Here is a 15,140-nt window from a genome sequence, read left to right on the forward strand (position 1 = left end):
GTGCAGCATAGGTTTACCAGACTGATTCCTGGGATGACCCCACCACCGAACATCAAGCCATTGTTTCCAGGACTGTCACTGACCTCATCTCCTCTGGAGATCTTCCTCCCACAGCTTCCAACCTGATAGTTGCCCAACCTCGGATGGCCCGCTTCTACCTCCTACCCAAAATCCACAAACAGAACTGTCCCGGTAGACCAATTGTGTCAGCCTGCTCCTGTCCCTTCTCTCTCCCCTTGTCCAGTCCCTTCCCACCTACATCCGTGATTCCTCTGACACTTTACGTCACATCAACAATTTCCAGTTACCTGGCCCCAACCGCTTCCTCTTCACCATGGACGTCCAATCCTTCTACACCTCCATCCCCCACCAGGATGGTCTGAGGGCCCTTAGCTTCTTCCTCGAACAGAGGCCCGAATAATCCCCATCCACCACTACTCTCCTCCGTCTGGCTGAACTTGTTCTCACGCTGAACAATTTCTCCTTCAACTCCTCTCACTTCCTCCAAATAAAAGGTGTGGCTATGGGTACCTGCATGGGCCCCAGCTATGCCTGTCTCTTTATGGGTTATGTGGAACATTCCTTGTTGCAGTCCTACTCCAGCCCCCTTCCACAACTCTTTCTCCGGTACATCGATGATTACTTCGGTGCTGCTTCATGCTCTCGTCGGGACTCGGAAAAATTTATTAATTCTGCTTCCAATCTCCACCCCTCCACCATTTTCACGTGGTCCATCTCTGACATTTCCCTTCCTTGACCTTTCTGTCTCAATCTCTGGTGATAGACTGTTCACCAATATCCATTACAAGCCTACTGACTCCCACAGCTACCTCAACTACAGTTCCTCACACCCCGCTTCCTGTAAGGATTCCATCCCATTCTTTCAGTTCCTTTGCCTCCGTCGCATCTGTTCTGATGATGCTACTTTCAGAAACAGTTCCTCTGACATGTCCTCCTTCTTCCTTATCCGAGGTTTTCCACCCACAGTCGTTGACAGGGCCCTCAACCATGTCCGGCCCGTCTCCCGCGCATCCGCCCTCACGCCTTCTCCCTCCCAGAAACATGATAGGGTCCCCCTTGTCCTCACTTATCATCCCAGCAGCCTCTGCATTCAAAAGATCATCCTCCACCATTTCTACCAACTCCAGCATGATGCCACCACCAAACACATCTTCCCTTCCCCCCCCATCGGCATTTCGTAGGGATCGTTCCCTCCGGGACACCCTGGATCACTCCTCCATCACCCCCTACTCCTCAACCCCCACCTATGGCACTTCCCCATGCCCACGCAAAAGATGCAGCACCTGCCCCTTCACTTCCTCTCTTCTCACCGTCCAAGGGCCCAAACACTCCTTTCAATTGAAGCAGCTTTTCACTTGCATTTCCCCCAACTTAGTCTACTGCATTCGTCGCTCCCAATGCGGTCTCCTCTACATTGGAGAGACCAAATGTAAACTGGGCGACCGCTTTGCAGAACACCTGCGGTCTGTCCACAAGAATGACCCAAACCTCCCTGTCGCTTGCCATTTTAACACTCCACCCTGCTCTCTTGCCCACATGTCTGTCCTTGGCTTGCTGCATTGTTCCAGTGAAGCCCAACGCAAACTGGAGTAACAGCACCTCATCTTCCGACTAGGCACTTTACAGCCTTCCGGACTGAATATTCAACAACTTTAGATCTTAAACTCCCTCCTCCTTCCCCACCCCCTTTCTGTTTCTTCCCCCTTCCTTTTTTTTTCCAATAAATTATATAGATTTTTCTTTTCCCACCTATTTCCATTATTTTTAAATCTTTTATGCCCCCCCACCCCCACTAGAGCTATAACTTGAGTGCCCTACCATCCATTCTTAATTAGCACATTCGTTTAGATAATATCACCAACTTCAACACCTCTGTGTTCTTTTGTCTGTGACATCTTTTGATGATCTGCTTCTATCACTGCTTGCTTGTCCCTACAACCACACCACCCCCCTCCACTTCTCTCATGACACCACCGTCACTGTCCCTAGGTATCTCCCTGTCCCACTGGCAGGACAGACTCAGCAGAGGTGATAGCACAATGGTATACAGTTGGGAGGGAGTTGTCCTGGGAGTCCTCAACATTGACTCTGGACCCCATGATCTCTCATGGTATCAGGTCAAACATGGGCAAGGAAACTTCCTGCTGATTACCACCTACTGTCAGCCTGCTCCCACATGCCCTCCTCCTCGTGCTGAACACCACTTGGGTGCCAAGGGCACAGAATGTACTCTGGTTGGGGGATTTCAATGTCCATCACCAAGAGTGGCTTGGTAGCACCACTACTGGCTGACCCCTAAAGGACATAGCTGTGAAACTGGGTGTGCGGCAGCTGGTAAGAGGTGTCAACCTGGTGAAGATACAACACAAAACTACTTGCATGCCAAACAGCATAAGCAGCAAGTGATAGACAGAGTTAAGCGATCCCACAACCAATGGAACAGATCTAAGCTCTGCAGTCTTGCCTCATCCAGCCATGAAGGGTGGTGGACAATTAAACAATTCACTGGAGAAGGAGGCTTCACAAATCTCTCCATACTCTATGATGGAGGAGCCCAGTACATCAGTGCAAAAGATGAGGCTGAAGCATTTGCTACAGTCCTCAGCCAGAAATGCTGAGTGGATGATCCATCTCGGCCTCCGGAGGTCCCCAGTATCACAGATGCCAATCTTCAGCCAATTCAATTCGCTGTAGGTGATATCAAGAAATGGCAGAAGGCACTGGATACTGCACAGGCTGTGGGCCCTGACTATATTCCTGCAGTAATACTGAAGGCTGGTTGCAGTCATAGCTAGCACAAAGGAAGATGGTTGTGGTTGTTGGAGGTCAGTCATTTCCACGTCGGGACATCACTGCAGGAGTTCCTCAGGGTAGTGTCCTCGGCCCAACCATCTCCAGCTGCTTCGTCAATGACCTTCCTTCTATCATAAGGTCAGAAGTGAAGATGTTCGCTGATGATGTTCAGCACCATTCCATAAGACATAGGAGCTCCTCCGATACCGAAGCAGTCCGTGTCAAATGCAGCAAGACCTGGATGATATCCAGGCTTGGGCTGACAAGTGGTAAGTAACAGTCATGCCACACAAGTACCAGGCAATAACCATCTCCAACAAGACGGAATCTAACCATTGCCCCATGAAATTCAATGGCATTACCATTGCTGAATCCCCTACTATCAACGTTCTGGGTGTTATCATTGACCAGAAAACTGAACTGGACCAGACATATAAATACTGTGGCCACAGGAGCAGGTCGGAGGCCAGGAATCCTGCGGCAAGTAACTCGCCTCCTGACTTCCCAAAGCCTTGCCACAATCTTCAAGGCACAAGTCATGAGTGTGATGGAGTACTCCCCACTTGGCCTGGATGAGTGCAGCTTCAACAACAGTCAAGAAGCTTGACATCATTCAGGACAAAGCAACCCACTTGATTGGCATTCCATCCACAAACATTTAATCCCTCCATCACCGACACACAGTAGCAGCAGTGTGTACTACCTACAAGATACACTGTAGAAATTTACCAAGGCTCCTTAGACAGCACCTTCCAAGCCCACAGCTGCTACCATCAAGAAGGACAAGAGCAGCAGATATGTTGGAACACCACCACCTGGAAGTTCCCCTCCAAGTAACTCTCTATCCTGACTTGGAAATGTATCATCTTTCCTTCACTGTCGCTGGGTCAAAATCCTGGAACTCACCTTCCTAACAGCACTGTTGGTGTACCTACACCACATGGACTACAGCGTTTCAAGGAGGCAGCTCACCACCACCTTAAGGGCAATTAGGGATGGGCAGTAAAGGCTGGCCTTGCCAACGATGCCCAGAAGTTCAGAGGCCTGCTGGGAACTGTTAGTTCCGAACTCTGAAGGCCTTTGACCTCCAGTATAATAGGCAATTTTTTTTCTTTTTTGGTTTGTCACTTCATGGGATGTGGGCATTGCTGGGTTTATTACCCATCCCTAATTGCTGTGGGTCTGAGGGCATTTAAGAGCCAACCACATTGCTGTGGGTCTGGAGTCACATGTAGGCCAGACTAGGGAAGGATGGCAGATTTCCTTCCCTAAAGGGCATTGATGAACCAGATGTGTTTTTTAACAACAATCGGCAATGGTTTCGTGGTCGTCATCAGACTTTTATTGAATTCAGATTTCACCATCTGCCATGGTGGGATTCTAACCCGGGTCCCCAGAATACTAGTGACAGTATCAGCACTAATGCACAGCACGCTCCTACAAACAGCGGTGTGATAATGATCCAATCATCCTTCTGTTTTTATGGTGTTGATTGAAGGTTAAATATTGTCCAGGACATTGGGCATACCTCCCCTCCAAATCTTCAAAATAGTTACACCCACCTGCTTGAGTAGGCAATTTAACTTAAAAGTTCACCTTAGCGGGTGGATTGACCTTCATAATTGTAGTTAGCACAGACTAGAGATTTCTTTGCCCTTCCTAATCCAATCCAACTCCAAGGAGGGGAAAAAAGCAAGTAAAATGCACAAATTGATCATTTGTAACTGTCTTATGTGGAATGCTTCTGTTGCAAAGGCATAAAACTGGGTCCAAATTTGAGCTCAACTGTATGATTGGAGCAAATTCCAAAAATGTTTCGCAACAGGGTAACTAAGATAAAGGGTGAGAGAACCTCAAGACAGGGCTGCACAATAGTCATCTGAATATAACCTAGTGTTGCCGTTGTATTTTCATTACAAATCTTTTACCAGAGGAGGAGGAGGTAAAATAAATGGTGGGATGGAAAAGAAGCAGAAAAATCTGTGGGTGGATTCGCTGTTCTCTGCATACATAAAAAATACAGCAGAGAAAAAGACAGTTCAGCCCCTTTGCTCATGATGATGCCCCATATAAGCCACCTCCAACCTTACTACTTCCCACCTTTTATCAGCGTATACTTCCTGCCCTTTATTACTTACCTAGCTTCACCATTAAGGTGGGATAGGGGGTTTAAGGATAGGAACCTTAGGATAATAGTGTGAATGAGTTTTTTAAATAGATGCTGCTGTTTCTTACTAGTCATTTTACAGTGGAAAACTTAAATTGTAGAAGTACTCCAATTATTTTACTCAAATTTAAAATCTAGCTAGCTACCTGCTGGTCCCATACGTTTGGGAAATTGAGTGGGCCTTTGCATAAGCTGAGAACTGTCCATTCAAAGTGCTGCTAATATTACAGTAATAAAGCTACTCAACTGCTAGTCAACAAAAATGCTGATGCTCATTTTTATAAAGCCTATTGTAAGCCCTGTTCTGTGTAATAATCTATTATACTTTTACCTCTGCCCACCTTCAATGGAAGAGGTAAATGTTTTCCCCCATGTTTTAGTCTGTTTGTAAACAAATATATCTCAAAAGCTAATGAATGGATTTCAGCAAAACTTGGTATACAGGTAGGATATGGCCCAAGAAAGAACTGGAATTTTTTAAAGAATCTGTTAACATTGCCAGATAGAATGAATTGTGTATTTTTTTTTTTAGAATGCCGTTGATTACCTCAGCTGCTGTGGTGTAATTTGTCACAGCTGTCAAAATATGAGCAGAGTTTTCAGAGCGTGTTGGGTGTAGATTGGCCTGAAACCTGCTCTGTGAGGTGGAAACTCTTAATACAAAGCTGAAAAAAAAATCTTTTATTTACAGAGCATCAACCAGGCAGGGAAAAGCCAAGAGGATGAATTATGTAATTGTAATAACGTTGAGTTAGCACAGCATGGTGGAGGTGTGTGCTTTTCTTGAGCACACTCTTTGCTTGTTATATATAAACGAAAACAATTTTCAGATAATTGGTAAGGGTTCCAAGATACAAACGTGTAGCACCTTGTCAGTACTGCAATCTTATCAGCCTAAAACTTTAGGTAACAGTGGATTAAGTGGTCAAATTCATTTATGTGTCTCTCTCTCTCTCTCTCTCTCTCTCTCTCTCCCTATTTCAGGTCTTTTTAGAATTTGATGAAAGCTGGTGTCGGTGGATGAAACTTCATGACGAGGAGCTGAGGGTCTTCCTGATCGAACACCAATTAGTTTTGGCTGAAAGGAAATCTCCAAGAGAAACTACAGATGGTGTGCAGTGGCCTGTCCTGGTAAGGAATTTTTCTTTTGTATTTCTAAGTATTAGCGAATGTTCTTGAACCAGACAAAAGTCGACAGACAACAAAGTTATTCCAAACATCTAGGAGATTTATTAAGCAACGATCATACTTAACTGCTGCCTCTTTTGTTAACGGACTGCAAACATTCTTTACTCCTCAATGCAGCCTGGACATGGGTAAAGGTGTGAACTGGCTTCTTCTCTTGAATTCTGCTTTTTCTGGTTTCTCTGTTCACTGTCTCTCTCTTTTATAAGTTAAAACTGCACGGGACCTCCACAGAGAGCCCTTATCTCTCTCTAGTTCCCATCTCCAGGATTTCCCCTGCCACATTTGGTAAAAATCCCACAATCGATTTGCACAAATCATAACCTAATCAATATAATTTAAACCGTTCACAGCTACATCAGTAGACTCTCACACCCTAGTGAGAGCTATATTCTGAAGTATAATTTACAAAGTTAACATGCAGACATCTTTTAATAGTTCTTTACAGTTAAGGTCTTTAGTTATACAATCAGAAGTATGCAGACCCCCCTCCCAATGATTTAACTGTCCTTTCCCCGTCTTGATAATTTATACATTCCACAGACAGACTCGAACAGTTTTAAGTTGTTCTAGTTTCCATTTAACCATTCTAACTTGTTCTAACTTCTTGCCCTTTGTCTCTATACATGTCTAGTTTCATACAACATGTTGTTCCTAATCACCGTATGACATCCTCATTTACACCTAACCTAACTGATACAAGCAGTAAACTCCCTTTAGAACACAACCCAGCAATTAACCCTTTGCTTTACCAAAGGTTAACATAAAACACATGTGAAAGGTACATAGCATAAAATTCATAATACAGAAATATATAAAATGTCCATTTTTTTACAGTATCTAATATCATCATTGCAGTTCAGTTTTTGTTTGTACCAGGTTCATTTTATAGAGGAAATCTTGAACAGTGATATTTTCTTGAAGATTTCTTCCCACTCCGTCAATCTGAAGTGCCCATGTTAACCAAACTTCACAGCTGTGTGGCATGTTGCTAGAATCCTAAGTCTGTAACTTTGTCAGACCTGGATTCACACCCAGATTTTTTTCTTCTGAAATGAACATGTCTAGGCTCTCCCGGCAATAGCCCACATCTCTTCCCAGTGTGAATTTTTGAGACTGTTGCTCATGTGATTATGACTTCATTCACATCTGTTCTCTAATCTGAATTCCCTCTTTCCTGATGCATGTCTTCGTGGTTTGTGGGGAAACTCCTTTTGATCTGAAGCATACGGTTTTGTTCATTAAGTGACTGTACCAAAAATGCACAACCCGCTAAACAATCATGAATAATTGTTGTTGACGGCTGCAGACTAAATGTTAAATTGTAGAGATATGTGAATATGTCAAAAAAATCCTTCATGTTCCTTGGGCAAAGGTGATTTCAGCCTTGGCACCAAGTAACTCCCAAGTCAAATATACTCTGTTCCAATGATGTCTTCCAGAGCTAAGAAAAGGCTCCTGCAGCATGCCCACCCCCCCACAACCCACGCCCAATTGCAACAAGGTACCCCTTCTGTTCTTTAGCCCACACAGTTTTGCCTGACCAAGACTGGCTAGTCGCAGTGCAACTTGGATTTTTCTAGCATCCCCATTTGTAAGGGAGGTGTCTCCAAGCACTTTCCAGGACAATATATACAAGTAGGCTTTAACAGGAGAGAGTAGTGGTGGAGAAAATAGATTGAGGGTATCAATAAGCGGGTTCTTTCTAAAAGGTTTTTGAATTCTAGTGACTGAAGGAATAGCTGCCAGTAGCGGGTGAAGGGAGAGATGAAGGGTGCACTGGGGCGTGAGGAGATTGTGACTTCAGAGTTTGCAAGGCTGTGGCATAATTTCATGATGAGAACAACAGATCTTAAAAGTCATTTGGGCTGGTAGAGCAATGGATGGAGGTTTGGATGCTGGCCTCTGTGTGAGTGAGAAATTAAGCCATTTATACATAAATTGGAATAATTTTGTCCTGTGAGCTGACCGCCAGGTTTGCTCATTTCACCTCGCTTGGGATTTTTTCAGCTGACTTGAACTATTCACTCTGGGATCTGGGTTGGATCTATAATTGATCCCAGATGTGAAAAGTTTCAGTCACTGCTGTAAGTCTCCGTTATGACCTGTTATCCTAATTTTGGGCTTTTATAGAGTCATAGAATAGTTACATCACAGAAAGACGCCATTCCACCCACTGTGTCCCTGCGGAGCTACCTGGCTAATTCTACTTTCCCACCTTTTCTCTGCAGCTCTCCATATTTTCTCCTCATTCTTCCTACCAACATTAATCACTTCACACTTCTTGCATTAAATTTTATCTGGCACCAATTGACCCATTCCATCAGTCTTTTGAAGCCTATCATTCTCCTCCTCACAGTTGACAGTACTTCCTAGTTTTGTATCATCTGCAAATTTGGAAATTGTGCCCTGCACACCCTAGACAGGGTTATTAACATAGATCCAAGAAAGCTGTGGTCCTAATATTGACTCCTGGGGAACCCTATCTTTATATATCTTTCTCCAGTATCAAAATCAGCTGTTTACCAATGCACTGTTTCCTGTCACTCAGCCAACTCCGTATCCATGCTGCCACTGTCCCTTTTAGTTCATAGGCTGTTAATTGTAATATCAATTTCAGTGGAACCATGAGATTGTTAAAGCAACTAAGAGGCAATATTCTAGCTCCATTTCCCTAAGGTGAAATGGAGCTCTCTGTCTCGCACCCAAATTAATGTAGCAACTGTTCCTACTTCTCTAATGTAGGAGTTATAGTGTAGGAGTGATGTAGCTTAAATACATTTTTGAGTCTTGCACATCTCTGCCTGACAGTAGTTTTCAGTTGTGGTGATTGTGTTTCAGACTTTTAAATGCTTGATGGACAAAGTTGGTTTTGGATCGGTGACCCCTGTGGAATTTCTTGTGGACAAGTACCGAATGTTTCTGCAAAAAGAAATCCCTCTTCAGCCATTAAAGGTAACTGGTTTCTCACTAAGTTTGGATGAAGGAGGCTCTTTGTCTCATTTGACTATTCTGCTAACAATTTGCTGAATAGATAGCACCCACCTTAGATAGCCATAATAATGTAGCACTTGGTTGCATGCTTGCATATTTGGTCTGGAGCTTGAGCCCATGGGTTTCTGCCACATCCAAGCTGATCATTCTGTGAAATGAGACAACTGGAGATTGAAACTCCAACTGTCCCCTCAGTAATGTGTCACAGGTCTAACTTCAGAGGATTGATCAACACCACACCTGCCATTCTTGTAATTTGACCCATGACCATGTACCGTTCCACTTTTCCCTCTGATTGCCCCATTTTGCCTCTATTTAGTTTGTCAATGTTAGTTGATTTAAGTAGGCATTTACAAATATTTGTTGCTTCATGCCTTTCTGTGAGAAAGAGACGGATGGGGAGGGAAGAGAGTCTTGATTTTTGTCTCTGTTTAGCCAGATTTGCCAAAACCAGCCTACACCAAATGGAGATCCTATTTGAAATTGGTAGGACCAATGTTGTTGAGCCCAAACCAGAAGGATAGGATTGACACTGCTGATTTCATAACAGACCGTTGTGTTTTAGAGAGAAAAGGGTTAACGGATTGTCTAAAGCATCAGAGAAATTTCATGCCAATGCATTTGACTGCACCTGCATAGTGTTTTTTTCCATTTCCTCTTCCTGCAGCCCCTGGCCTCATGAACGTTTCACCACTAATCAAATGAGATTTTTCACTCTTGACTGCTATAACTATTTTGAGCATTTCTGTTGATTGCACTGAGCTAATGAAAGCTGTGCAGTTTTTGTTAGTCTCTAAACACAGGCTCAGAAGCAGAACTATGATGATGCTGGTCTGTGGGTTACAGCCATTGCCACAAGTTCATAAGTTACATGGGATAAACTTTCTTTAAAAATAAGGACTAAATTGACTTTGTTGGGTTGACATAAGCCTGAATGCTTCCATTACTGGATCAGTGCTACATGACTGATTTCATAACCACCCATTATTACTGTAGGGTGCCTCCCATTTCACAGTTTGATTGACAACTACAAGTAACCACTCTTTGAAGTGGGACTATGAATTCCAGTACTTGTTATAAGGGATTGCGCACTTGAATAAATGGGCATGTTATAAAGATCTATTTAGTTGAAGGAATGCAAATGTAGTAAATGGGTTTCTATGAATGAGCTTTTTTTTTCAATATAGTAAAATCTGCAATAGACACCTAGAACTTTACTTTATCTCATCTCTGCATGGGTCCTGAGCTCTACCAGTGGTTGGCATGGTAGGTGTAAGAGTGGAGGGTCGGGGGAGCATGAGTTGGCACTAAGGGCCGTGGGGGACATGAGGTGGCATGGATGAGGCATGGGGAGTGTGTGGAGAGGTGAGGGCTGCAGGGATGTATTTTTTTCTCACTTATGGACACTGCTGGAGCCCTAAGTCAGGTCTTCTGCCCAGCCCGACTCTGCACCCGGCAGCCTCCCCATTTCTTTGCGAATCACCCGCCCCAACTCCTATACCAGCCTTCCTTCCTACCCCCAACCCAGACTGAAAATCCGATGTCCAGGCAGCATTTTTAAAGGTTGAGTTTGTGGAGCTGTGGAGCATTTCCCATCCCTGTGCGTTGCTGATAGGATACAAAGCAGAACATTCAGGTGGCTTTCCCTCACTTGATCCTGATCAGCTTATGTGTGTGGGCATTATCGAGAAATGAGATGAGACACAGCTATAATGCAACCCAAAACTGAAAGACCTGATGTGTAGATGATGAATGGCTACATAGTTGAGGTACAAAAGGATGGCAGCATGACTCAGAGTATAAAATATGAGTATTTTGTTACCCTGTTAAGCAACCGCTACTCATTATGTACTGTGACTTGTACTCTTAAGATTAGAAATTATTTATTAATTCTCATTATAGTACCCAGTTGTAATATTGACTGCTCCTTTCTGAAATCAATCACATTGCAAGGTCCTCCATACAACTGAAGACTTAAAACTGTGACCTTTGAATGGCCTTAGCACATTTACGTGACTGATTGCCAATTTCTGTGTTCTTCCTGTGCCTTTTCAATAAAACACTTCACTGTGATAAAGCTTGTAAATCAAAATTGAAGTCCTTAAAGTTTGATTTTTGTATGTTAAGTTTAAAAAAAAAATTACATTGTAAGTGTATTTAATAGATGAATAAGGATTGCTGGGCAAAACATCTTCGGGACAACAAGGAGATTTGTGCCAAGATTAAGACCTGGTTCATTAAAAAATCAACCCAAGAACTGTTCCTATATGGTAAGTATCCTACTGTTTTTTCCAAAAATTATGAAAATTCACTTGTTAGTAATTTTGAAGACCTGTTTGTCTTGTAGTTAGTTTTCCTTGATGTGTTCATTGCAATTAAAATTTTCTTCAAAAGAAGGGGAAATCATGCCTAACAAATTTATTAGAATTCTTTGAGGAGGTAACAAGCAGGATAGATAAAAGGAGAGCCAGTAGACGTAATATATTTGGATTTCCAAAAGGCATTCGATAAGGTACTGCACATAAGGCTACTTAAGCTAAGTATTGAGGGTAGTTTGTTAGCATGGATAGAGGACTGGCTATAATTAATAGAAGACACAGAGTTGGGATAAGGGGGATGTTTTTAGGATGGCAACCTGTAACTAGTGGAGTGCTACAATTATTTACAATACGTATCAATGACTTAGATGAGGGAAGTGAATGCACTATCACCAAGTTTGTGGATGACACAAAAATAGATGGGAAGGTAAATGGTGAGGATGACACAGAGGGATATAGACAGGTTAAGTGAGTGGGCAAGAACTTGGCAGATGGAATATAATGTGGGAAAATGTGAGGTTATGCACTTCAGCAGGAAGAATATAGGAGCTGAATATTATTTAAATGGCAAAAAGCTGCAGCACAGAGGGATTTGGGAGTCCTTGTGCATGAATCCCAAAAAGCTAACCTAGTTAGTCAGTCATCTCAGGTCAGTCATCTCAGCTCCAGGATATCACTGCAGGGGTTCCTCAGGGTAGTGTCTTCGGCCCAGCCATCTTCAGCTGCTTCGTCAATGACCTTCCTTCCATAAGTCAAAAGTAGGGAAGTTCGCTGATGTCTGCACAATGTTCAGCACCATTCGCAACTCTTCAGATACTGAAGCAGTCCATAACCAAATGCAGCAAGACCTGGACAATATCCAGGCTTGGGCTGACAAGTGGCAAGTAACATTTGTGCCACACAAGTGTCAGGCAATGACCATCTCCAATAAGAGAATCCAACCATCGCCCCTTGATGTGTAATGGCATTACCATCACCAAATCCTCCACTATCAACATCCTGGGGGTTACCATTAACCAGAAACTGAAGTAGACTAGCCATATAAATACCGTGGCTACAAAAATGTCAGAGGCTAGGAATCGTGCGATGAGTAACTAACCTCCTGACTCCCCAAAGCCTGTCCACCACAAAGCACAAGTCAGGAGTGTGATGGAATACTCCCCACTTGCCTGGATGAGTGCAGCTCCTCCAACACTGCAGAAGCTGGACATTGTCCAGGACAAAGCAGTCTGCTTGATTGGCACCAAATCCACAAACATTCACTCCCTCCACCACTGACGCACAGTAGCAGCAGCGTGTACCATCTACAAGATGCACTTCAGGAATTCACGAAGGCTCCTGATACAGCACCTTCCAAACCCATGGCCACTACCACCTAGAAGGACAAGGGCAGCAGATGGATGGGAACACCACCACCTGCAAGTTCCCGTCCAAGTCACTCACCATCCTGTCTTGGAAATATATTGCCATTCCTTCACTGTCGCTGGGTCAAATTCCTGGAACTCCCTTCCTAAAGTATTATGGGTGCACCTACACCACATGGACTACAGCAAGGCAGCTCACCACCACTTTCCCAAGGGTAGCTAGTGATGGGCAGTAAATGCTGGCCTGGGCAGTGAAGCAACATCCCATGAATGAATGAATTTAAAAAAACAGGTAATAGGGAAGGCAGATGGAATGTTGGCCTTTATTTCAAAGGGAATAGAGTATAAAAATAGGGAAGCCTTGCTAAAACTATACAAGACACAAGTTAGACTATATCTAGAATACTGTGAACAATTTTGGTCCCCTTATCTATGGAAAGATATACCGGCATTGAAGGCAGTCCAGAGAAGGTTCACTAGGTTGATCCCGGGTATGGATGGATTTTCTTATGAGGAGAGGTTGAGTAGGTTGGTCCTGTACTCATTGGAGTTTAGAAGAATGAGAGGTGACCTTATTGAACATATAAGGTTCTTAGGGGGCTTGACAGGGTAGAAGCTGAGAGGTTGTTTCCCCTTGTGGGAGAGTCTAGAACCAGAGGGCATAATCTCAGAGTCAGGGGGCACCCATTTAAAACAGAGATGAGGAGGAATTTCTTCTCTCAAAGTGTAGTCAACCTGTGGAATTCTTTAGCGCCAAGGGCTGTACAGTATATTCAAGGCTGAGATGGACAGATTTTTAATCAGTAAGGGAATCAAAGGTTATGGGGGAAAAGGCAGGAAAATGAAGTGGAGTTGAGGATTATCAGATCAGCCACGATCTCATTGAATGATGGAGCAGACTCTGGGCCGAATGGCCTACTTCTGCTTCTACGTCTTATGGAAATAGAAATGACAGCTATTGCTCTTGGCGCATTGGGGCTGTCAGTGAAGCAGCAGGAATCCTGACATCTGAGCAACAATGTTCATAGCTCAAAATCTGAAATGAGGGACAGAAAATACATAGCAGGGAACTTGACATCAGAAAGAGACAGACGGATTAAGTTGGTGTTTGGTTGGTAACCGTCATTCAAACCTTCACCAGTTGTGGAATAAAACTCAAATGATCTGATAGTGACTGGTCTTCTATGTGTTTCCAAATGTTAAGATTTCTGGTTATGTGGGTCATGGATCTTAGTGCTGCAACATGTTCAAAATACCACTGTTGCCCCAAACCTAATTCTCCAAAGGATTAAATTCACAGGGCGGGGCATTTGGAAAATTAAATTCGTATTAAGATGGGCATCTGAAATGGTGCGCTGGAGTCAATGAAGGATAGTTTGACTTCTACTGATGGTTCACACTTTGTTCCTATATCAGCTCTTAATCTGAACTCCATAGAGGATCATTGATCAGTGGAATCTATTCGTGGGCAGGTAGTCAGTTTGATCACAACTGGATTCTGCAGTTAAGCTAATAAGGGGAAAAGTTAGGAGACTGCAGGGAGAGGCGGTTACACTGTGGTCTGAATGCAGTAGTTATTCTGTAAGTCGAGTACGGTAACATGGGGAAACTTGGTGTCTTCATTATTTCGTATTACGTTGAGTCAAGTGCATTGAATGAAATTTTTCTCAATGCAGCTATTGGTCTGCACGTTCACATGCTGAGAGATAAAACAGCTTAATACTTCATATCCAACTTTTGTATCTCCAAAGTTTTGACCTGCCTTTGTGGAGATTGAAGAAACGAGCATGCAAAAGATGTGTCTGTTCGGATCACATTGACATGCTATTGTTGAAACCATGGGTTATGTTAGCATGCAAGTGGATATATTTCAGTGTGAATGAACTCCATCGTCTGCTTAAGGTGTGATTAATGTCACCGAGCCTGTGGTGTCAGTAGACCTGAATTTATAGCATCAGCGTTTTCTGGGTGGTTTTTGTTTCTATCTCTCTGCCTTTCATGACTCAAAGGCTGAGACCACTGACACCACCGCCCTCCCCCCGCCGCCCCCCAACTCGCATCTATCCTGCTTTTGACTCATACACATTAAAGAGCTAAGCAAGCCAGACGTCAGTTCACCTGCATGTTGACTAGTTTTTGTAACTGACATTATACTCGGTCTTGACATGTTCAGATAATGATGGTGTGAAAATAATCTTGATCAGACAGTCTAGACTTTTGGATTTCAAATAGGGAAGAGCCAATTGTTTTCAACAATTAATTAATTAAATTTGATCTAATTGGTGGCTGTACAAAATG

At 43.4% G+C, this 15,140-nt stretch overlaps 1 protein-coding gene across 2 annotated transcripts in view; it reads left to right on the plus strand.

The window, feature by feature from the left end:
• LOC121282205 (lysine-specific demethylase 3A-like) overlaps nt 1-15,140 on the plus strand; it is a 75,714-nt gene that overhangs the window by 18,574 nt on the left and 42,000 nt on the right. For both annotated transcript variants that reach the window (XM_041195804.1, XM_041195795.1), the window contains exons 2-4: nt 5,966-6,112; nt 9,008-9,121; nt 11,325-11,430. In XM_041195804.1, the coding sequence (XP_041051738.1) occupies nt 6,002-6,112; nt 9,008-9,121; nt 11,325-11,430 (331 nt within the window). In that variant the 5' untranslated portion in view covers nt 5,966-6,001. The remainder of the gene's footprint in view (nt 1-5,965; nt 6,113-9,007; nt 9,122-11,324; nt 11,431-15,140) is intronic.

The sequence above is a fragment of the Carcharodon carcharias genome, chromosome 1, assembly GCF_017639515.1.
Source record: "Carcharodon carcharias isolate sCarCar2 chromosome 1, sCarCar2.pri, whole genome shotgun sequence".
NCBI lineage: Eukaryota > Metazoa > Chordata > Chondrichthyes > Lamniformes > Lamnidae > Carcharodon > Carcharodon carcharias.